Source organism: Syngnathus acus, chromosome 14 (assembly GCF_901709675.1).
Source record: "Syngnathus acus chromosome 14, fSynAcu1.2, whole genome shotgun sequence".
Lineage (NCBI taxonomy): Eukaryota > Metazoa > Chordata > Actinopteri > Syngnathiformes > Syngnathidae > Syngnathus > Syngnathus acus.
In genome coordinates, this window is record NC_051099.1 from 7083372 (window position 1) to 7105603 (window position 22232).

General features: G+C 41.0%; 5 protein-coding genes across 17 annotated transcripts; 1 reads left to right on the forward strand and 4 right to left on the reverse strand.

The window, feature by feature from the left end:
• On the reverse strand, nt 1–4314 carry LOC119133394 (palmitoyltransferase ZDHHC20-like). 2 transcript variants are annotated; one of them, XM_037269161.1, is made up of 13 exons: nt 4125–4314; nt 3141–3167; nt 2965–3059; nt 2737–2857; nt 2073–2142; nt 1931–1963; nt 1716–1836; nt 1475–1607; nt 1265–1391; nt 1104–1190; nt 930–1009; nt 803–849; nt 1–717 (listed from the first exon to the last, which is right to left on the reverse strand). In XM_037269161.1, the coding sequence occupies exons 1-12, from the start codon at nt 4297–4299 to the stop codon at nt 806–808; spliced, it is 1113 nt and encodes a 370-aa protein (XP_037125056.1). In that variant the 5' UTR covers nt 4300–4314; the 3' UTR covers nt 1–717; nt 803–805. The 2 variants fall into 2 exon arrangements, with proteins under 2 accessions (XP_037125056.1, XP_037125058.1); XM_037269163.1 differs by lacking the exon at nt 3141–3167.
• Nucleotides 4315–4675: 361 nt separating this feature from the next.
• On the reverse strand, nt 4676–7880 carry pcyt1bb (phosphate cytidylyltransferase 1, choline, beta b). Of its 2 annotated transcripts, none has more exons than XM_037269164.1 (9): nt 7633–7880; nt 7456–7564; nt 6738–6837; nt 6070–6186; nt 5839–5990; nt 5686–5764; nt 5405–5547; nt 5137–5325; nt 4676–5044 (listed from the first exon to the last, which is right to left on the reverse strand). In XM_037269164.1, the coding sequence occupies exons 2-9, from the start codon at nt 7531–7533 to the stop codon at nt 4856–4858; spliced, it is 1047 nt and encodes a 348-aa protein (XP_037125059.1). In that variant the 5' UTR covers nt 7534–7564; nt 7633–7880; the 3' UTR covers nt 4676–4855. The 2 variants fall into 2 exon arrangements, with proteins under 2 accessions (XP_037125059.1, XP_037125060.1); XM_037269165.1 differs by having other exon boundaries at nt 7456–7534; nt 7607–7880.
• A 666-nt stretch (nt 7881–8546) lies between these two features.
• lipia (lipase, member Ia) lies at nt 8547–13796 on the forward strand. 2 transcript variants are annotated; one of them, XM_037269157.1, is made up of 11 exons: nt 8547–8643; nt 9110–9195; nt 11010–11380; nt 11480–11588; nt 11683–11784; nt 11852–11941; nt 12018–12185; nt 12356–12445; nt 12607–12715; nt 13121–13291; nt 13380–13796. In XM_037269157.1, the coding sequence occupies exons 2-11, from the start codon at nt 9138–9140 to the stop codon at nt 13462–13464; spliced, it is 1353 nt and encodes a 450-aa protein (XP_037125052.1). In that variant the 5' UTR covers nt 8547–8643; nt 9110–9137; the 3' UTR covers nt 13465–13796. The 2 variants fall into 2 exon arrangements, with proteins under 2 accessions (XP_037125052.1, XP_037125053.1); XM_037269158.1 differs by lacking the exon at nt 8547–8643 and having other exon boundaries at nt 9110–9205.
• Nucleotides 13604–15435, reverse strand: si:dkey-71d15.2 (SH3 domain-containing kinase-binding protein 1). Its single transcript, XM_037269166.1, has 5 exons — nt 15398–15435; nt 15024–15121; nt 14718–14956; nt 14582–14645; nt 13604–14497 (listed from the first exon to the last, which is right to left on the reverse strand). Exons 2-5 carry the CDS (start codon nt 15108–15110, stop codon nt 14459–14461), a joined length of 429 nt encoding a protein of 142 aa, XP_037125061.1. The 5' UTR covers nt 15111–15121; nt 15398–15435; the 3' UTR covers nt 13604–14458.
• A 397-nt stretch (nt 15436–15832) lies between these two features.
• si:ch211-114c12.2 (uncharacterized protein LOC336578 homolog) lies at nt 15833–21528 on the reverse strand. Of its 10 annotated transcripts, none has more exons than XM_037269155.1 (10): nt 21389–21504; nt 21044–21097; nt 20537–20598; nt 19740–20423; nt 18786–19418; nt 17078–17190; nt 16901–16991; nt 16773–16824; nt 16586–16654; nt 15833–16503 (listed from the first exon to the last, which is right to left on the reverse strand). In XM_037269155.1, exons 3-10 carry the CDS (start codon nt 20575–20577, stop codon nt 16363–16365), a joined length of 1824 nt encoding a protein of 607 aa, XP_037125050.1. In that variant the 5' UTR covers nt 20578–20598; nt 21044–21097; nt 21389–21504; the 3' UTR covers nt 15833–16362. The 10 variants fall into 10 exon arrangements, with proteins under 10 accessions (XP_037125050.1, XP_037125043.1, XP_037125044.1 ...); XM_037269148.1 differs by having other exon boundaries at nt 19740–20426; XM_037269149.1 differs by lacking the exon at nt 21389–21504 and adding an exon at nt 21232–21376 and having other exon boundaries at nt 19740–20426.
• Between the last annotated feature and the right edge of the window lie 704 nt (nt 21529–22232).

A 22232-nucleotide genomic window follows, 5' to 3' on the forward strand; every position in this document is an offset into this window, starting at 1 on the left:
TTAAATCATCACTGTGCTTTATAATATTTAAGATTTGTTCTGTTACAGCGACAGCTGTTGTAAAAGCGCTATACAAATAAAGAGGTAAAGGTTATAAACTTACAAACGGTACAAGGAAGTCATTTACAAATATTGATAGTGCCGTTCAAGTTGCTAGTACATACATGTTAAAAGTCTCTGAAATGACACTTAAGGTATCAAGTTAAACTTGATTTAGTTCTCACGCCTAAAGCTGAAATGATAAATATTACTTAATAAATGTGACAAAATACAAAGTTAAATGCTGTAAACAAAATGAAATCCTTTCACATTAACTGAACCCAGTTAAAAAAAAAAAGTGATTCATTGTGCTGAATCTTCTTGGACATATTGCACATATGGTTGGCAGCATTCATCTCTCCTGACCCATTCAGTGTGTACTGAAGCTTCACAAACATGAGCGCTATTCAATGATGCTAGTATAATACTGAATAGTATGGAAATTTGTTAGTGAAGTGAAATATGCACACTGGCTCGGAGGGTAAAGCCCTACCAGTTTGTTGTTAATGTTTTTGGACCACAACTAATGCAAACCTCTGGATCAGACTGCTGCAGTCTAAAAAAAGCCCTTGGAGTACCAAGTAGCAAAAAAAATTATTGGGAGTGTCGAAGTCTAGCTGAGGACAGAGGATGGCTCCTGTGGACGTTGCTGATGGTCAAGGCAGCGAGTGAGGTCAGCTGAATGAGCAAATAAAACAATGTATTAAAAAAAAACAGGAGAAAAGACAAAAAAAAACAACAATAATTCTCCAATTTGATTTACCTTCTATGGCTCACTTTCCATGGCCACCGACACTATTTGGATTCCACCTAAAAGAGAAACACAGAATCCAAAATACAGATGCTGCCTTTTTAGAATGACATGAAACTTGTTTTTTTCTATAGTGTACCATTCTCCTCCTTGTTGCCATTCACTTTGTGTTGTGTATCGTGGGCCAGTCCATTAGGGCTTAGTTCCTCATTAGAAAGACTGCAATTGAAGCCACATTGATGATTAAAGGCAAGGCGGGGGGGAAAAAAAAAAACAGACAACAAAATGCTGGAAAAAAAGTAATTCAAATAACCTTTTGCCATTTTGTTGCAAGACGCTGTTTGCCTGTTCAGGATCTATGTGCACCAGTCTGGTTACAAATGAATGCCCGTCGCCCAGACTGACAAAATAGAGAGCTATTAAACATCTTGTATTGATAGTATGTGCTCTTTAAATTTAGAACTGACATTTTACCTGGTAAAAACAGGGAATATAAAGTGCTTGGCTTCATCCCCAAACACCTCGGCAACATTTCGCTTGAAGCCGAGAGAAAATCCATTTTTGTCCGGACCTTTCACAAACACCGGGGCCCTAAAAGCCTCTGTTGGGGGGGAACGTTATCGTGTGTAAGCGTGACATCAGCAGTGACTGTCCCACTCAATAATGCAAAAGCTCCAAATGTACCTATGGTGGTCCTGTTCCTGCCTACAAGCCAGAGATGGTAGCTGAAGAGTGATAGGATGCTGATGAAAAACAGCGCTGCCACAAAGAAAAGGAATAATATGTGGAATTTGGCGTGCGTGTTGGGAAGATGTTTCTATGGAGAAGAACACAAGGACAATTACTGACCCTCAAATTAAATGATACAAATTTGTGAGACACACAATCATCAATTTATTTGGAAAAAAGAAGTGTCTGTACTTACAGTCCAGAATTTGATGAAGTACTGGACGACGGTAGCGCATATGACTCCGCAGTAAAGCGAGGCATATGCCAAAAACAAGACAAAGAACTTGTAGTTTGAGAAGCCAACACAATTATTCACCCTGAAAAGAAATTGGGAGTGGAAAATCACACTTTAGCTTAAAACCTGACAATGACTGATTGATTGATTTACGTAATTAAATGGAATTACTGTACCAGGGACAGTGATGGTCCATTTTAAGCACACACCTTATCCAATAGAAAGCACAGGAGATGCATAATTAAGCAAAGCGTCATATGAAAATATAATTTTAACAGTACTTTGGTTCACTCAACTACTCTTAAATGAAGTACTCACATCTCACAGGTAGAGCAATGGTGGCAGCGGTCAGGTTTGATTACCTGGCAGAGGCCGCAGTATCGGATCGCTGTAGGGAATTGAGAAGATTAACATGACTGTTTTTTTTTTTTTTAGATATTACAAATATTTAATTGATCGTTAACACAAAGGACTATATTTTCCAAACCACAGCAGGACCCGCAAATTTCAAATCCTAGTTTCTAAAAAATGAGTTACTTCCACCATTAATTACTCCCTACTATATTGTCTAAAAATAAGACAGAATTCTACATGTTGTTGTTGAATGGAACAGCCCACGTGTGCCCAAAGAGACAAACAAGCTCACGTGAGTCCAGTTAGCCCGTCTGTTAAATGTTACTCTGGCTACACATGAACTTCCTGCACCTGAGCAGGAAAACACAAGCGCTCTAGATATTTTTGAAGGAAATAAATTTGTCACTGGATTCTTGTTAAAATGTAATTTGCTTATCATTTTTTTGCCAACTTCCTTTTGTGATTGCAGCAAGTGTGTAAAGATGTTAGTGAAGGATGAGATGACTAATGACAAATGGTGTGTATATGTGTGTGCGTGCGTGCTTCCGTTGTTGCACACTCCCTGGTGGTCTATTGTTAAACAGCCCATAATGCAGTCAGTATTTCCAAGTGCAGTTAAAAGCCTCACCTCCTCCTGCTGTACGTGTGTAGACGGGTAAATTCCTCGCCACTTTCTTCAGAATTTCCTGTTGCATCTCCGCTTGTTCTTCTCTTTCAAACATTTCTTTCTCTGCTCTCGGCAAGGTGAACTGACAATACAAGACAAGGGCCGGATTTCGCAAACTGTACCTCAGAAATGTGAGGCAGACATACTAACCACTTCTAGTGAGGTGTGACGATTAAAAACAACTTTTACCACTTTTGATGGTTGGGCAGGTCTGGTGCAGATGGTCTTCCAGTACGACCATATAAACATGAAGAAGAAAATGTGGAAGATGACCAGGTAGCTGACTGTTAAGAGGAAGCAAAGATGAAGCAACACTAATGTAATATTTGCTAATAAGTTAAAAAGGAACATGTATGGTCACTTACTTCGCTCTGCATTGTTTGTGATTGTATCTACAACACATGCACAAAGGAAGGAGACAAAGTATTAGTGAATGCTCATCAAGAATGCATAAATTAACATCTGCCATGACACGACACCCCGTACTGGCACCATGTGGCAAGGGCCTGGCACCGCTTGCAGTGACCCCCCCCTTACAATAAGACAATGAGAAGGACCTTTGTTGAGAAAGCAGAGACGCCCCTCGCCTGACTAAAATTCATCGAGAGCAGATAATGGTATCATCAGTTCTAAGCTGGCAGTTAGAAAGAAGCCATCTGCAATGGACACTGAATGTTTTTTAGTCCTGTCTCCTTGTAAATGAAATCACCCTGCTTGTTTGAAAAACAAATCTAATCTATCTTACTTATTAATCAGTTACCTTAATGACTGTTTTATGGCTGCAATAAAACAGAGAAAAGAAAAAACCTCTAAAAAAAAAAAAAAAAAGTCAAGTATAACACAAGGACACGGGCATATATTTAAATTCACTTCATCATATTTAAGTCGATGGAAAACCAATGAAAGATGCATTTTTAAAAACTCACTACAGTGTACTGGAGTATATTTCAGTCAAACTGATTTGTTGGAAGGAAAAGAACATTAGAATAAAATGCACGCTTTCAAAATTGATCTGAACGTGTACCACACAACTTATTTTACGTTCTATAGGTAGGAAGATAATATTGACGTGAAGGAGGCATAGACTTCTTACAAAAACAACATTTGTCTAATTACAAGAGCCTTTGCATTCATATTTTTAGTAAGTGAAAGAACAACGGAAGAATAAAATAATAAAGTAAGCATGACTTGATTTAAAATGACTGTAAACATACTTCTTCAAATGACAGCTGATAAGTTGGCAACCGGGAAATTGTCAACACAAGCGCACATTCACCCCCACGACAAATAAATGTGCACGCAAATTTAAAAAATAAATACAAACTAAATAAATGACAAAGTATACTTACAAACACAAAGCTCCACAACATATGCGTAGTAAGACCAGCCAACGACCAGGTTAATAAACAGGACAGGTATCCAGTTAAGAGCCCGTTTGCAGCACCTCACCGTATGAGAGGGCGCCATCTTTAATCTGTATTGGTCCGTCTGTAGCAGCGAGTGGAGTCGTGACGTCACGGCCATGCGAGGCGACCACTGAAAAACTACAAATCCCAGACACCACAACGCTTCTCGCGTTCCTGTAACTAAATATTTCTAGTTTTCTTTATTTTTTTTCACCAATACGTTAAAAAAACATATTGACTGCATTATGTGCCTACAATTAAAAACATAAATTGTTGGTATCCATACAGGGAAATTACTGTACAATACAGTAGATGTGAACGTAAACTGCATTGAATAGTAATGTTTAAATATCATTTCATTTCATAATTTGAGTTTCTTTCAATTCATAACCAAAATTGCAAATTAATTTCACTTTTAATAACTTGATGTTTTTCAACAAACTGTATTTCAAAATAAAATTATCACTTTTGCTTTATGAAGAAAACAACAAAACTATGAATGTCTTGCACTTGTATTTAAATAAACCAACAATACATTATTTTGATGACAAGATTGAATTAAGTCAATTTGAACACCTCAACCATATTTAGAATCATATTTAAAGAAAGACCCAACGTCGGGAAATTATTTTCCAAATATGTGGAGGTAGCCTTGACTAAGAAGTGTTCCCATTTCAGGTACGGCGGCGAGTGGATGGAGAGGCAGTAGGTGATGTGGAGGCGGGAGAAGTTCTAGACGAGGATGGGGAGGAGTCAGGAGAGCGTGAACGCATTCTGGTAGGACTGCTGCTGGGGGAGCCACGAGGGGACGAGTAAGGCGACAAGGCCTGGAGCATTCGTCCACTGTGCTCCTGAATAGCATGCTGCACAAGGACACAAACAAAAAGATGGAGATTGTCATAATGCTTCAACAGTAGATTTATCTTATGCGAATTAAATGTCAACGTAAACATACCCAAGCGCCATCTGGTCCAAAAAGCTCCAGAAAGTTGCCAATGAATTCCCGTGACTTCTCTTCCCACTTATGGATGAGGTCGTGGCTCTTCTCCTCCACTCGGTACACAAAATGTTTGGACTTCTCCTCAACTGTACGGACGGTCTCTTTCATCTTATCCACCTGGTTCTGAAGGCGATATTTCTTCTCCTGTCATGGACACAAAGTTGATTGATTTCTGTTCAGGTGGCAATAAAGTCAAATAATCAGTCACGTATTTCGGCCTTACGTTAATGAATCCAACGTTGAGCTCTCGGGCCGTGTAGCCTCTCTGCAGGTTACGTCGTACGTAGATGTCGTAGTCACGCACGATGCGAGTGATCAGGTCGGATGTTGAGATGCCCTCTGTCCTCTGGGTGGCCACAAACATTCCTGCCACAATGACACACGAGCCATCCAACCCCCATTTTTAACAGTATAGTCGCCGGTGAGCTGAAACCTGTTCGTGCTGCTCAACCATACATAACATGAGCAAAATGAATAACACTGCGCGATATTTTGAATCCTCACCTGCAGCCTTGATGTGCTTATAAACATCCTCTGATCCAGCAGAGGTGTAAGGGATGTCATCATGGGCCACAAAATCGATCTGTAAGTGTCACACAATAATCTGAAAAACGCCCAGCGAGAAGCGGCTTGTTTTCCAACTGCACGACCTTTGACCTTGTGTTTCGTCAGGAACTCCGTGCTGAGGGTCCAGGGAGCATCTCGCACCACTTCGTCGACGTAGCGACAGTGCCTTAATGCGTCGTAACGCTCGTCCTCGGTCATCACCGTGTAGCCCTTAAATTTGTGTGTCAGCTCATCACTGCACACTTCATACAAGCAAACACATTCAATGTAATTCTGTTCTCTGTTGATTAGCTGAAGGATTTAGAAAAGAAGCAAGCTTACCTCCCACAATCAGGTGTGTGTTGGGAAACACATTTTTGGCCTGCATCAGCGCACGGGCGTGTCCAGAATGGAAAAGATCAAATATACCATCAGCGTACACCCGTACGGGCCTATTAGCTACAAGACAAGAAATGTGAAAGGAAGAATTACATTTTTGGTAATAATACCTGATGGTGCCATATAACAATACAGGCTATCTAGAAATTCACAGCTTGCTGTAAAATGATAAATATGATAATAAATAGTTCACTAAGTCAACTTGTATAGTAAGTCAACAGGAAAAGTAACTCAAACAATATAGAAATAAAATCATACTGCATATGCAATGTACAATTCATTTTGAAAAATTTAATTGAAACTTCTGACATCCTTCCAGCTAAATTCTCCATTATGTAAGGATTGTTTGTTTTTCAACTGAACTGTTTGTGTGTAGGTGGGTGTGAGTCACTGATGGTGTAGTGACAGTGGGAATGTTAGTATGAATACAAAGTTGAAAATGGATGGGCAGATGTGTGTTTTCAGTTCTTTATTTTAATGTGCAATTTTGAATGATCCATTAAAATGGAATTTTTGAGTTTGAACTTTGTGTAATAGCTGCTGTAAATAAAAATTTGTGATCAAACCAAACTCTACAGAGAGTAATTTGTAAAATAGATATCAATGGCAACCTGGTGTGCCCCTCTTCGCCTGAGCGATGGTCAACTTTTCATGGGGGACGTCTGAGTCACAACCAGTCGACTTGGCAAACGCAGCCGGCTCCCGTAAAGCCTGGAAAGTCAATAAAAACAGTGAGATCATAGTACTGCCACAGCAAATTATGCAATTTTACTTCTTTCACAAAAAAAAATATTTATTACAAATATATCTTCGGAATTAGCCAGAGCTTCCTGACCATTATTTCATATTTTTATACTTCTTGAAGTTGTAAAATTTTTTAAGGTTGGGAAACGCTGCTTTAAAGATCCGCCCGTGGGGCAGAGTGTTGACGTGTGTGGACAAGCAGTCGGGCATCCCGAGAGAAACCGGTCGAGCTTTTAAAAGGTTGCCAAGATGCATTCAACGTAAATGTCTGACTCACTTAGTAAACAAAAACGTGTGTCACTGGGAAAAACACAGGTTTATATTTTTTAGACCACTATGAATAATGCAAGCAATCATTGAGACTCAGTACATGGACTTTGTTTTGTCTACATGTAATCCCACACAATTTTATCTGCTATGTCGCTTGTTTGTTTTTTTAACTCTAATTTCACGCTACTGCTTGTGTTCTGTTAAACAAATAAGACGACTTTTGGTTATATTTTCATCACCAGTTTTTTTTTTTTCCTCATAGCAAATGAACAAAAGATGCATTGAAATCAAGAGCCACGGGAAGATGCCTTTTACCCGGCCTGAGGCTCCTCTTCGTCTCTGCGGGGCCTGTTGCTGGTTGTTGCCGCCTCTGTTACGTCTCCTTCCTGCCATTCTGTCAAAGAGTCTTGTGACAACCCTGCACCTATGTAGTAGCTTTTCTATAGCACAGCAGATATGTGGAAACCTCTATCTGGCTCCAAGTATGCGTACCGTTCCCTGGCCCCAGCCGGACCCTGATGACGATACAATGTAGTGAGCAAAGTTCAAGCCGGTGTTCTTGTCATTACTGACGTCCGGTCGACTCCCCATATCTCCATGTAGACAGCGCAAGACTGTAATAAAGAATTACAAATAAAAAGTATCATTCTTGTGAGCAATTCATCAGAATGTATTTCGCATTTTGATGTGTGACAGAGCAAGAAAAATGCAAACTGTGAGCGGCTGCACAGTCTTTGGAACCAAACACACGTCATGCATTCTTATGTAATTACTCTTTGGAATACAGTAGAGTTGGATATCGTTGGAATGGTTTATAGTTTTTAAAGGGTAGTTTTGATTTTATTGCTTGTAAATGTTTGACTGTAAAACTTGTCACGTTGTTATGCGTTGTCAATCCTTGACAAAAAAAGAAGTAAAGTTTACTAAACTATTTATGGGTCAAACAATACATGTTTGTGTGTGTGTGTGTGTGTTTTTTTAACTTATTGAGCAGTGCACACATATAGCACCTCTTGGAATTTTGGCCAAAACGTTCATCTCATCATATCAAACTCTCCCAAACCCATCTGAGATTTTTTTTTCTGAATTAAAAGTGTGACTTTTTAGATGCAGTGTATGCAGGTGCATTTAAAAAAAAAAAGGATTTTCGCAAATCAGTTCATAGGGTTAAACTCGTCCATCATATAGATTATATTGTGTCATGAGAATGAATTTGCAATGAGAGACCATATTATTAGAATAATATGGTCTAAGTGAAACTTAGCATGTAAATGAATGTACAGAAATAGTGCACATACCAGGACTAGGTTGACAAGAATGCTTCACCTGCGAGCACAATGACCTGGAGCAAGGGGTGTGGCCCTCCTGGTGAGAGCTGACGGGCGGGACTCGTATCTCTCACTCCAGTAACTTCCTGAAGTGAACAGTGCCTCAACATGTAGGGATATAAACACAGGATAGCCTTCTAGATTTGAAACCTTGGACTTCTTCCCTACAACTAAGGTAAGACTAATGAAGTTGATTCTGAGGGCTTGACACTCAATTCCAGTCTTTGATTGTAACTAGGAATGCCTAACAGTGTACATATGTAAAGAAGCAAGTCAGAGATTGATTTCTGCTCATCTCCATTTAATTAATGTCACACGAGATCACTGCTTCAAAAGAATGACCGGCCGGCTCTGTGACGCTGACAAAAGTTGGTCATGCATATCCTGTGTGCCAACATAGGAGGGTCAGTAGATGAGTAACTAAGCTGGTCTTGCCTGCTGCCGGAGAAGAAATGTTTACAACTTTGAAACTGCTCTCTTATGGGACAGAAAAAGAAAAAAAAAATAGCAGATAGGGGAAAAAACCAACCTCCGAGTTCTGATACTCTGTGGAGTGAGGCTACAGGATGTGTTAAGCATGTACTTTATTTGTGATGTTATGTGCAATGAGAGACTCCAAATCTCTGTATTTTAAAATCCAGATTAATTTACACGTGGCTGACCTCAATCATGTTCCCGTGGCCATTCCTGACACTTCTCTTGGCAATAACTGCAGATATATGCAAAGGTAAGGCTCGGTGAGTGCTTTCTTAAATATTGTTATTATATCTGTGACTGCACGTTTGACAGGGGAAGTATGACTGTACTGCAATTGGGAAAGGGGTTCAGAGAAGATACGAGGAAGTGAAAGTTTCACTGAGACACTTAAAGATGGTTAGCGGGAAAACAATTGTAACTCACTTCAAATTTTCGATAACATTGTCAACACAACGGATAGTTATGCGAGTATTGTGTGCCGCTGAGTCACACTGGTATTTTTAGAAATATCACCATTTTAACTCTCTGCAGCACAAATACTGTACATAGAAACCTAACGACCCCAATTCTGTCATGTTTTCATATTATAGTAGCTTTTTTTTATCTAACTTTTTTTTTTTGCCATGACTGATGATTATATTTACTGACTTTCTATTATTTTCATTAGACATATAGCTGCATAACATGAGGTCAATGTTTTTTATTTATTTTTATTTCACACTATAGATCTGTATTCATACTTTAAAAAAATGCTCCAATACTAAGACACGATACCACTTAACCATCATGGATGTCTCCACTTGGGCAGGCTATCCTGGAATTTAAAAATGTAATGGCACTATCAAGTATCGATTCCTTGTATCGGCAAGGGCATCATTACTTAATAAACAGGATGGGTCTATATTATCTCTATTGTATTGTTTTTCATCAGACTTCAGTCACAACTGCAATTTTCCCTTAGGGAATGGCAAACAATGACGTATAATCATGCCTCCACTTTACAGTTTCTAAAAGGGACAATGGTCTCTTTTGTAACTCATCTGGCCCCTGAAGGCCTCATCTTGGTCTTGAACACAAGTTGTAATACAATAACTTTTCAGAGCGTGAGTCGGGTTCAGCTTCAACTGCGCAATCAATACAAAACAAAGTTTCAACATGTTTTGAAAAAGAAAAAAAAGGATGGGAATCAAAACCTGCTTTGTATCCAGAAAGTTACAATTCATTTGAATTACTCAATAGGTTTCGTTTTCCTCACGTCAGTCCATTCCAAACAATGGCATCAAACTAATGCACCAAGTATTGGTGGAATGAACACGCAACTGTGCAAAGGAATTCCAGAGCAGCTGTACAATACATTTCAAAAGCGTAGCCGATCGTACATGTTGAAATACCCATTTGTGCTTTAATTCCGGAAATGCTATGTATTGTGTTCAATTCTTTTATAAGTAGTGACCAGTTACCGTAATATTTAATGCTATCTCGGTGTGCTCCGTCATTTCTTTCGAAAACGTCACTCAAAATAAAAGATGTATGGTTCTTATGATAGACAACTGTTAAGATATGGAAAAAAATATCAACACTAAGTTTAATGCTTTCATCTTTGATTTGAAAACATGTGTCTTCCATGAGTCTGTGTATTGTTGTTCCAAATTTGTGGTTACTATCAACTTGACATTATGCGCCATACAGTCACTTGTCCTCATGATGATTCTCACCTGATTCATCGGTGGTTGGTTGTGTTGACCACTACGTATACAAATTCCCGTGATCCTACACTGTGTGTTTTGTTTTTTAAATTGGTCAATAGTGCATTGAACAAATAGACGAACTTGACATTATGCGCCATACAGTCACTTGTCCTCATGATGATTCTCATCTGATTCATTCGTGGTTGCTTGTGTTGACCACTACAAAAACAAATTCCCGTGATCCCACACTGTTTTTTTTTTTTTAAAGTGTTCAATAGTGCATTGACCAAATAGACAACTATGCATGTTGAAAAGGGAATTAAATCTGTTCTCTTGAATTACTTTGCAATGGCTGATGTCTTTGTTTCTCCTCCAGCTAAAGGATGTGCCGACTTAACAGATTTAGAGCTGGCTCACGCGATCATCGGGACCAGCCTCAAGATAAGATTGCTGCTTTTCACCAGGGACACAATACACTGCGGCTCGCTTCTGTCTCACACCAACTTCTCGGCCGAGCCTAACTTCAACCTTTCTCGACCCACGACCTTTGTCATCCACGGGTTTCGGCCCACGGGCTCGCCCCCCGTGTGGGCTCACAAAATGACAGAACTGCTTCTGGCCAGAAATGACATCAACGTCATAGTGGTGGACTGGAATAACGGAGCTGCTAACTTGAATTATTTCAAAGTGGTGGAGAAGACACACAAGGCTGGAGAAAACCTCACTGCCTTTCTTAAACTGATGAAGGTACCATGTGGATTTCTTTTCACACGACACTCATCATCATACAAAGTGTAGTCTGACTTGTGAAGGCAAACAAAGATTTTTTGATGCGTCATTTTACAGGAGCACGGTGCCTCTCCGAGTGATATCCATATGATCGGAATAAGTCTTGGCGCTCACATATCTGGTTTTGTGGGCGCTAACTTGAACGGCACAATTGGAAGGATTACAGGTGAAGCATTTTCACTCCATCCAATGGTCTGGGCATATTGGGGCTACTTTGCTGAATCATACGAGTCATGGTTAACTTAACTGCATTTGGACAGCTCTGGATCCTGCAGGGCCCTTGTTCACCGGAACTTCCCTAGAGGACCGTCTGGATCCCACAGACGCCCAGTTTGTCGATGCTCTGCACACAGACATCGATGGTAAAACAAAAAGAATTAATTTGGAGAAGATATCGTGTCATGTTTTAACATGCTTGTGTTATTTCAGCCTTGGGTTACAGAGAACCTATTGGTCACATTGATTTTTACGCCAATGAAGGAACAGATCAACCTGGCTGCCCTAAAACCATCTTCTCAGGTAATCTCAATTCAGTTATTTCAAATTCCTTGAAAATGTGTTAACACTCCACGCTCTACTTTTTTTTTTTATGTAGGAACAGCCTACTTTAAATGTGACCATCAGAGATCAGTGTACCTCTACCTTGAGTCTTTGAATCAAAGTTGCAGCAGCAGAGCCTTCCCGTGCGCTTCGTTCAAGGATTTCAAGGACGGCAAGTGTACGAGCTGTACGCGATTTGGGGATGCTGGATGCCCTGTTTTTGGTAAATACGTTATTGTGCCTATTAGTTACACCTAATCAACTTCATGAGATCCATTTGTAATACTGTACTGGTTTATGGAAATAGGGAAAATAGAAAAGTCAAAAGTAGATTTTGTGTTGTCTTTTATATCCTTAGATTGTATTGCATTGATGTTTTTCTCTCCAATCCAGGTTACAACATCAACAAGTGGAGACACATTTTGTTGAAACTGGGCCAAACCAAAACTTACTTCACCACAAATGACAAGGCTCCATTCTGCAGTAAGTATGATGACAATGAATAAGAAAAGGTAACGGGATGGGATGTTTTGACATAAACACGGCGACATGTTTACATTTCCACAAGGGTCATAATACATAGTAATATGAAACGGAGTGTTTGTTTTTGCGGAAGTGTCATTTGATGGAATGTTGTCTGTCAGTGGCCAATTACAGACTGGATGTGGTGGTATGGAATGAGGCGGAACACTGGGGTTATATCACTGCTAAACTTCACGGCAACGGTACAGACGCCGTGGCATACATTGACCGGTAAGTCTATAAATGAATACTCCTAAAATCAGGGGTGTCAAACCTTCGCAGGCCGCATTGTAGTAATAGCTTCTTTCGGAGGGCCATTATGACTGTCAACCCAAATAAATGTATGAGCACCTCATATTATATATAGTTAAAGCTACAAAACAAACTAACAAATAACTCGTTTTCAAATCAGACGAGTAAAAACTGGTCAAATATTTAAAAAAAAAAAAGATATTATTAAAAGTGAAGACAATTTGCAATTCTAGTAATGACACACGAATTTGATGCACAATTTGTCTTCTCGGGCCACATAAAATGATGTGGCGGGCCGTATCTGGCCCCCGGGCTTTGAGTTTGACACCTGTGGCTTAAATGATTATGAATTATTGGCACAACATTCCTGTATGTTTTCAACAGAGCAGCCCAGTTCAAGAAGTTCACAGAGACAAAGTTGTTCGCACAGTTTGACAGCGACCTACCGTCAGTGACCAAGATGTCTCTCATGTTCTCCACTGGGAATATTTTCAAACCCAAATATAAACTGCGCATTCTTTGGATACGTCTCACACATCTGGAACGACACGACAGGTATATTTGTGGGATATTGATCCGTTTGCAACCTCGCTGTTGTTACAGTGGATTAGTTGACACTTGTTTGTTCACCTGTGCACCTCAGGCCTCTGTGTCGCTACGACCTGGTTCTGGAGGAGAGCAAAGAGGTCTCCTTCACCCCACTTCCCTGCCAGGAGTCCAATTTCTGAGGCCACACACACAATGTGCCGCATCAAATGTACTGTCTGTCTGTCTTTTTCCAGAGATTTGGTTTGATGATCTGATGCCACTGAAAAGTTTAGTTCTCAATCAGATAAAATCCCCTACAGATATTATCTCACATAACAGTATTGTTTTTGTAACGTGAACGTAAACATAATCACTGCCTCATCTGCAACATTTTGACATTTTAGTGCTGTTTCACAAGACATGTATTTTTAACTGACCAGCTAAATATATATAAAATATATATGTATATAGATATTATTTATTTGTGTGGATGAGATTGTACTAGAATAATAATAAAAACTATTTCATTTTACAATAAGTTGTCTTTAATGGATGCCAACCAACAATCAACTCATTTCACAGCATTGTTTGCTCATATTTGAAACAAAATATATACAGTATCATACACTCAAGAGCAGTATAATATATATATATATATACACAATAGTATATATTTTTTAAATGACTTATCTAAGCATATTTACTACTGGCTCTTCTTGTTTCAAATCAGTACACAATAAGACATTTCATGTGGATAATACATTTCTTGGAAAACAAAAACAGGATAAAAACACTCAACATAAAATAAAGTGACATTGGCTCATTTACGTATCCTTGGAAACTATTACTAATGATATTTTATATATTTTAAAATATATGTCAAATGTTTTCTACTAAATGTAATTTCACAAACGTACAGATATTAGGTACATCTTCACCATCCAATACAAAATTATAATCAAAATGTTGCCTCCATAGTAATTGATCAGCATTATCATGAAGGTATATATATATTTTTTTTTTTTTAAGTAGTTTGCAGTATTGTTGTACTGTAATAAACCATGCTGACAGCTGTTCTTGGTATTTTAGTTATTTATAGCTATTTATACATGAATGCTCAACAGCTTTCCGCATGGTGCAGTTTAGTTACACACTACAACAAACTACAAGTAAATAACTATTTTAGAACTATTGTCATTTTGACATGTGCTTCTTCATATGTTGTAGCTCCATCTAAAAAAATGGAAAAGATAAAACCATGGATGGCATTGCATGGATAATCAAAGTAGTAAGTGCATTGCTGCTTTTGTTTCTTACCTGTAAGGTCAAACGAATTCTCTTCTCTTCATCCAGCTCACTCATCAGAAGTTTAATTTCTTTGCTGGAACACAAGATAATGAGCTCGGTAAAACAAGCGTGCAGGAAAATTGTGTCAATGAGTGCAAATGCCTACTTGTGTTGAGTTTTCATCTGTTCAAACTGCTCCCTCAATTCTCCCAGCTCCGACTGCAGCTGCTCCAGTTTGGGTGACGAGTGTTCTGCCGGCCCTCTGATGGGTCCAGGCTCGGAGTCGAGGTTCAGGCGGGGGAGGACGTGGACTTGCCTGGCGTGGAGGACGGCGGAGAGAGCTTTGGGAAGCAGCGGCGAGAGTGATGCAGATGACCGCGTACGAACATGTCTGGGTTTATCTGCCTGTGAAGAATAGAAGACCCAAAGTAAAACAATTTCATCCGATTTTTTTTCGCCCTCTAATACTTACAGGACGGGAAGCTCCATTCTGGTTTGCTTCATGGGAGTTTTGTTGTGGCATTGGAGAAGTCACACGTAAATTCCTTTTATTTTCCATCAAGTTTACACCTGATGGCAATGCAGGATTTTGAAATAAACACTTGACCTATACTGCATTGAAATTAAATATCAAATACTGCACATAAATTTATTAGTGGAATAAGATCAGATACCATATTGTATTTAAAACATTAGTAAGGACAATGTTTTGTCTTATGACTTTTAAGTAATGTTTAAAGAGACATGGTAGGTACTGTAGTTATTTGCCATTTGTGGGTTGTTACCCAAGGCCACGCACATGCATTCCTTATCAGCACATACACTTCAATAAAAAGTCTTTCAAACCTTTCCAAATATCAATATGCACAGCGATGCTTAGTATCGGAGTTTAGCGTACAGAGTCGAGTACACACACACTTACCGTGTTTAGCAATCCTCCCCAGTGAGATACAGCAGCATCTGTGGTAACTCAACACCAGCCATTGTGGCCTGCTCAGTGTTTTGATGAGGGGTGCAGCATTGAGGGCTAAGTTTAGCACAGGGGGCGCCACCCAGCACACGAATATCACGAGGACACGGTATGAAGGGTGTCTCCAAGTGAAGGGCAAGCAAGTGGTTTTAGGAAGGGCTTACACAAAAGTAAAAGGTGATAGATCAACAAGATTTATGGTGTTGGTCAACATTTTGAACCGGTAGTCCGCTGCAGAAGATCATCATTCTTGTTAGAACCCTCAAAGTATGGATAATTGTCCAAAAAGAATAAAACATCTGACAAAAATATCTGATTTTGTGCATGGCCAGATTTTATTTCAAAATCTCAAAAAAGCTGAATGTAAGGAGAGAACTGTGGCTCTTTTGCAAAATACACTAATCATACAGAATACGGGCTGCCACAGAAAATATTCAAGACAAATAGACTTCATTTATGATAAACACTATATCTACACAAGGATGCCAAGTCACTTGAAAAGCCGTAGTTCCTTGGGAAACGCACTCAAAAGTTCTTAAACGGTACTTGGTCTTACGAAATACAAAACAAATAAAAAAGCATAATACAGTCCTGAACATCTGACAGCAGATTTTTGTGTGTGTATATTAACAGTTTTGTGATGACTTAAAATGTTAACGAGGAAAGAACAACTAATTGTACAAGGCTTTGTTAAATAAGTAGTGTATCGCCGATACAACTTGATTGGTGACTTTTTTTTTTTAACTAGTGTCTCCAGTATCGGCACTTGCTTCAAGTCTTTCATTCACTGCAATCTTCGGCTGATTACCTCAAAGTCACTGCTTGTGCCTGACTGAGGTGGTCACCAGCGTTGTTGGGGGGGTCCTCGGTTGAACGGCGCACGCTGTCGCATCACTCTCATGTTGCGGTACTTGGACATGATACTGTAACTTTTTCGGAACACTGGCTTTTGGTTTGGGAAGGGGCGTGGCACCAAGTTCTCCTTGGCAAATGAAGGTTAATACTTGTTAGCAAGGCAAAAAAAAAAAAAGAATGATTTGATCTGGTCTGATTATTCCACATACCATGAGTGGTCGTCGAAAATTCTCAGACGGCTCGGGGCCAGGCTTTCTCGGTCCGAGAAACTTTGGTCTCTGTCAAACGTCACGAGAAAATCAATCCGTTATCTTTTCACAAGTAAAAGACAACAATGAGCAGATAAAAACAGCGAAAGGTTTTGAACAGGTAATTTCAATGGATGCCTTCACTCACTTGCATGGGTCCAGGTCGTCTGAAGGGCCTGTCAGCTATTATATTAACTGGCCTGGGGGAAAAATAATTCTCAATATCGGGATGCCAATCATGCCATGTTTGTTTTGTAAAATTATCCGAATAAGTACCTGAAGGTTCTTCTCTCCAGATATCCTCGTTTTCTTTCTGGCGATTGTGATCTTGAGTCAGCTTTTGTTGGTGGGTTGCTCAGAGACGTGTCTGAGAAGAGGATTGACAAAAGAAGAATGAATTGGTTGACAAAAAGCACGTCCCAGGTGACAAAACAGGAAATGACTGGAAGTTACCAGTTTTGGACTTTGGGCTTCGGTCTTTCGAAGGAGAGTCTTCCTTGGATGTGCTTGGGCCGGCCGCCCAGTGAGAGACGACGACAAGGTCTCGTTTCTCGACGGGGGAAGATCTGAAGAGAGACGAATGGTTGAGTAACGCACAAAGAAAGAATGACCTGTCAAATCGTGACAAATCAGTAATGAACAGCACAGCTTTGCAGGAAGAAAATAAGCATGTAAAGCCAGATGTCACACGGTGGTACTTACAAAACCATGGATCGGCCATGCTGCTTTACTCCTATATTCGCAATCAACCTGAGCTCTCTTCAGTTACCCAGTAAAAGCGGCCGGTCGGGTGGGTATTGTAAAATATTGCATCAACAACTCTTCAATCCGCCTCCTATGCGCGTTTTATTTGGTCCACAAAGATGATTTACTGATGCGGCGGGGGCTATTTTATCAGCTGAATGGAAACGCTGACAAGTCGTGAAGGTTTCTTTACGTTTCGAGGCAGGGATCCAAATTCCAGCCGTGCTGGGGGTTTAAAGAGGTGATCCCACGATTGCGAGAAACCTCAGGTCATCATAGAAACGGGACTTGGGGGTTCGAGGCGGTGAAAAGGGCAAGCAGACTCCTCTTCCTTTAGACAAGTGCAAGGGAAATGGTTGACATCTTTGCAGCTCGCCTTCTTGGGCGTGTTTATGCATAGAAGCACGGACAAGTTGGGATATATTTATGGTTGTAAGCATTGGAGTGAGAATTCACAGACCCAGATATTGTAGGTGGCATCATGACTGCCAACAGTTGCAAACAGTTGGCGACACGTCAGTCTTCAGCTATGCAGGGTTGGTTTGGTGAGGCGAGGCGGAATGAATCCTTTTAGTACTGCTGTCAATTAACATTTGACTCATCATGGTGACAGCAGCTTGAACTTCAAGTATTATCGTCATTGTTGATCTGGGGGGGGAGGCGTGATGTACAAAATGCTCTTCCAAGAAGAAAAGCAGACCTCTTCAGTGCTTCAGGGTGATCTAACTTTATTCCGTCTTCCATTTCTTCTCCAGATTAGGTGTCCCGTCAAATATGGACTCATTCTGTCGACAGAATGCAGTTTTCCTCTTCCACTTGCTATGTAGCCAAGTGTGACTTCAATTTGGCTACGAATACATTTCAATTGATGCAGAGAAATGTAAATATTCTTTTGCCACCATGAGTAAAGAATGAAGCAGCAAATCCATCCTTTAGTTACCAACTCCTCTTCACTGGAAAGCATTCCCCAGTTGAGTCTTCCATCTCAGTGTAAAACAAAGCACCGATGCTCACGCTAGCAAGTATTTGTGGATAATTCTTAAGCATGCCTTGTGTTCGAGGTCTCTCTTTCAACAGTCTGCGTGATTCAAGAGGCCAAAGAACTTTTTTACAATATGAGGGCAAATCCTTTCAAGCTCAAGACAACCGACAGAACTGGGCGGGGCTTCTGGATCACTGAAACATTTTGTGGCAGACTTTGAGGGCTGTTTGCTTTCACGGCGCGGGAGAATAAACATCTCTTTATGGATTATGCAGAACGTAGATAGCGAGGGCATGGGGGGGGGGGCGGAGTCTGAGTCGTAGCATTTTGTGAATCATCTTCTCCGTTTTTCATGATCAAAACATTCTTTCTTGACCTCCCAATCATCATCATCATCAAGCCCCTGCGAAGAGTGCAAAAAGGAAAATACCGTACCTGTGCGTATTCAAGGAGCGACGAGACTCCACCTGTTCTTTTCTGGTATTAGTCTCACGCAGGGACCTGCCGGCTTGGTCTTCATCTCTGTCGGGGGACTGTTGAGCTCTTGGTTGCAGCCTTTTCAAGGGAACAGGATCAGACTGGAAGCGCTTCTTTCTGATAGCAAGAACAGAGCTGGGAGGTCCCCGAGGGGGCATATCACCCAGATGCGGCCTGGGTCTGAAAGGTGGAGGAATTCTTAGTCTCATGGGGGGCTCAAATCGCATTTGTCTGCCTTTAAATATGAAACTTCTATCCCTAAGTGATAAAGGTCTACCACCAAATGGTCTGGGAATACTGAGGAGTGGAATTCTCTCTCTTCTGGGGTATTTAGGGCCACTGTGATCCTGTGGCGGGATGGATGAGGACATGCTGACTTCTGATAGTCTCCTCTTGCGGGGGGGACCCATCAGTTGCCTGTCCGGGGGGCTCCTGTGGAAGGACGAAGATGGCGGCGGGCCTCCTTTCCAAGGTGGGGGTCTGAAAAGGGGGAGCCGAGGGAGATCTTTTGCACTCTCCATGCTGTGGGGTCTGCCACCCTGCCTCTCCATGGGACCACGTTGCCTTCTGGAGTCTTGCTCAGATGACCACCTGCATATCCATCAGACAGAAGACATCATTACAATAACAGATCCTCCTGCCATGTTAAGCGGGTGGTGGAGCTTTCTATATTAAGCAGCCCCAAAACGAAACTGGCGGAAGGTGGCATCAAAGATAAATTACAGACCAATTACAGAAATTCTTCTCAAAGGCAGGTGATAGCACATTTACGTCAGATCTTATCAACACCCGTTAATTATTTAAAGGGGGCTGGGTATGCGGCATTATGAGCCATGTAACTGAGGTCTGCATCAGGGTCAGCCTTCTTTTTAACCGTTTTAACCAGCTGGAAGAGCTGCTTCCATCCTGTACCTCTCTGGACACGAGCCTCTCCCATGCATCTCTCTTGGGCTCCGCTGAGGCACCGGAGGCCCGTGTTGGCCATTATGCGGATGAGAGAATGCTCCGGCGTCGTTCCATCGCTTCTTGCCGTGACCAGAGTCCGCAAAGGGCCTCTCTCTTGGACTGACATCCCCACGGGGGCCTCGATGCCTCGGCTCCTGTTGGGGGAAACCAGGCTCTCTTTTGGGGTCTCTGAAGGAGCCCTGAAAGGCTGGTGGGGGGCCAGGCCTCTTGTCGCCGGGATGGCCTCGAACACGTCTCGGGGAGGGTGATCTGTGAGATGAGGAGTGGCCATGGGGAGGAGGACCCCTATGACCTGGGGGCCCTCGTGGAGGACTGCGGGCTGATGATTGATGCGGGGCATGCGGGGAACGGTTTGGTCTGGATGAAGGCGGTCTCCTCTGGCTGTGATGTGGTTCCATTTTAGGAGGATATGATTGATAGGAATCCTGATTGTGCGACCTCCAGTTATTGAAACGTGGCTCTCGGTCTTCCATCAGTGGAGCTCTTCTGTCGGGTGGGGGTCGACCTCTACCCCTCGACTCGCTCCAGTTTGCATGGGGCTTTCCTGGGTGGCCGTGGGGGTCTCTTCTTGTTTTTGAGTTTGGGGAATAATTACCTTCTCTGTGCCCACTGCCATGACCATCATAGGATCTGCTGAATGTAAACAAGCAGAAGAGTAAATCGTTTCAATTTATGCAACTGAGATAAATAGCAAAAGACTTGAACACTTGATGACTGGGTCTGACTTAATCAATGTATGATACCTGGGCTTTATGCGTGGAGGTCCAAAATGTGGTCGGACCATCTTCTGTAATCAATCTGAATGCTAGAGAGGAATCAAAAAAAGTCAAATTTCAAGCTTTTGCTGATCCAATACTGTACAGCCAAACTATGCCCGCAAAATAAAAGTGAAAAAACTCAACCCTTGCCTACTGTGAGTAAAGCATTACCACCAAAACTTAATTTAAATCACTATCCCAGACATTAGGCAATATGTATGGCTAGATTTAATCAAATTAAAGCAATTAATCAAGCAAAGCTTCAATTGCAATGTTTTAGTGTAAGGGAACAGAGATAATGGTTGAAATCGTTGAAAGAAGTGTAATAACTATCTTTAATTGGACATTTTAGAGATTGAAACAACGCTACAAACTCAACATTCGGTTTAATAACGATAGCCTTGATGGTCCAAAAAACAATCCTCAGACACGCGTACAGAAACTTTTTTTTCAAGATATTATTATTATTAGTAGTAGTAGTAGTAGTATTACCAAGCGAAATCATGAACTCGGTATGTGCAATGGTGGCCCATTTCAGTCATTGGCCTGCAACAATTAAACGTCAAATCACAGTTCGTGCTAAAAAATACGTCTATCACAAAAGGAGTTCGTTAAATACTAATTGAATATTTAATGTCGTTAGTCTGGTTTTAGCTGAAAAATACAGAAAGGCCCCTTACCTCGATGCTAAGCTAAGCAAAAACCACGCGCAGTTGCCACAAAATGGCATCCACTGTGCTAGACTATGGACGCTTACAGAACTGCACGGCTATCTTGCTTTTGTTCTATTAAATTATGATCACGCAAGAATATCGCGAGGAACGTCGGCCTGCTTACCAAACTGCAATCGTCGAACACTAAGCTTATCAGATTGCTAGGAACTCAGCTGCTCCCTTTCGTCGTCAGCCATGTAATTACTAAAAGAGGATCGCTGCTTTGGCTATGACGTAGTTCTGACGCGACCCGTCGAGTTACTCCGCGAGTCACGTGATTTTCTCTGAGCCTATGACGTTCGTTGAAGTACTAACATCTTTTAGGATGAATTCTTTTAACAAGGGGTGCATGAATCACAACATGCTGCACACTATTTGCTAATAAAAAAAATTACTCAACTCGTACATTGTTGGTGGTTTGAAAAAGAGAGATCAAAAACCTTAACCTGTTCTACCTGTCTGGGTTTTGCAGCAATGACGTAGAAAGAACAATAAGGCGTTACCCCAACATTAACTATTATACATTTAGTGTTCTGAATAAACAGGTACCCAATCAATCTAGAAATTTATCTATTTAGCCTTTGAGCGACTGGCCGCGGTACACCCTGGATTGGTCACCGACTAATTGCAGAGCAGATATAGACAACAACCATTCACACCCATATTCACACCTATGGACAATTTATACTTCAGTTAACCTAACATGCATGTGTTGGGAGTGGAGGAGGAAGATGCAGTCAAGAACATGCAAACTCCTCCAAATATTCCATCTTTGTTCCAAGCCTCCAATGCATATGCCTTAGACGCCACAGTGCCATAAAAACAATGTTGATCACTAAAGGGAAATGTGCTTTCGGCAGTTTGCAAACATATTTTATTGAGGCTGCGTTAGACTTATATATAATCATATCAATATAATTTTCAGTAGTGGTGTGCTCGTGTAGTCGCATGATGGGTGGTAAGGAATG

Coding starts and splice junctions, on each gene's coding strand:
- LOC119133394 (XM_037269161.1), bottom strand. CDS start 4,299: ATGGCCGTGACGTCACGACTCCACTCGCTGCTACAGACGGACCAATAC. Junction 3,060..3,140: donor CACAAACAATGCAGAGCGAA/GTAAGTGACCAT, acceptor TCCTCTTAACAG/TCAGCTACCTGGTCATCTTC. Junction 1,964..2,072: donor CATTGCTCTACCTGTGAGAT/GTGAGTACTTCA, acceptor CTATTGGATAAG/GTGTGTGCTTAAAATGGACC.
- pcyt1bb (XM_037269164.1), bottom strand. CDS start 7,533: ATGGCAGGAAGGAGACGTAACAGAGGCGGCAACAACCAGCAACAGGCC. Junction 6,838..7,455: donor GAAGAGGAGCCTCAGGCCGG/GTAAAAGGCATC, acceptor TTGACTTTCCAG/GCTTTACGGGAGCCGGCTGC. Junction 5,045..5,136: donor TTGGACCAGATGGCGCTTGG/GTATGTTTACGT, acceptor GTCCTTGTGCAG/CATGCTATTCAGGAGCACAG.
- lipia (XM_037269157.1), top strand. CDS start 9,138: ATGTTCCCGTGGCCATTCCTGACACTTCTCTTGGCAATAACTGCAGAT. Junction 9,196..11,009: donor AACTGCAGATATATGCAAAG/GTAAGGCTCGGT, acceptor TTTCTCCTCCAG/CTAAAGGATGTGCCGACTTA. Junction 11,785..11,851: donor TCTGCACACAGACATCGATG/GTAAAACAAAAA, acceptor GTGTTATTTCAG/CCTTGGGTTACAGAGAACCT.
- si:dkey-71d15.2 (XM_037269166.1), bottom strand. CDS start 15,110: ATGGAAAATAAAAGGAATTTACGTGTGACTTCTCCAATGCCACAACAA. Junction 14,957..15,023: donor AGAATGGAGCTTCCCGTCCT/GTAAGTATTAGA, acceptor TATTCTTCACAG/GCAGATAAACCCAGACATGT. Junction 14,646..14,717: donor CAGATGAAAACTCAACACAA/GTAGGCATTTGC, acceptor CTTGTGTTCCAG/CAAAGAAATTAAACTTCTGA.
- si:ch211-114c12.2 (XM_037269146.1), bottom strand. CDS start 20,577: ATGGTCCGACCACATTTTGGACCTCCACGCATAAAGCCCAG. Junction 16,655..16,772: donor GACGACCTGGACCCATGCAA/GTGAGTGAAGGC, acceptor GACGTTTGACAG/AGACCAAAGTTTCTCGGACC. Junction 16,504..16,585: donor ATTTTCGACGACCACTCATG/GTATGTGGAATA, acceptor TCATTTGCCAAG/GAGAACTTGGTGCCACGCCC.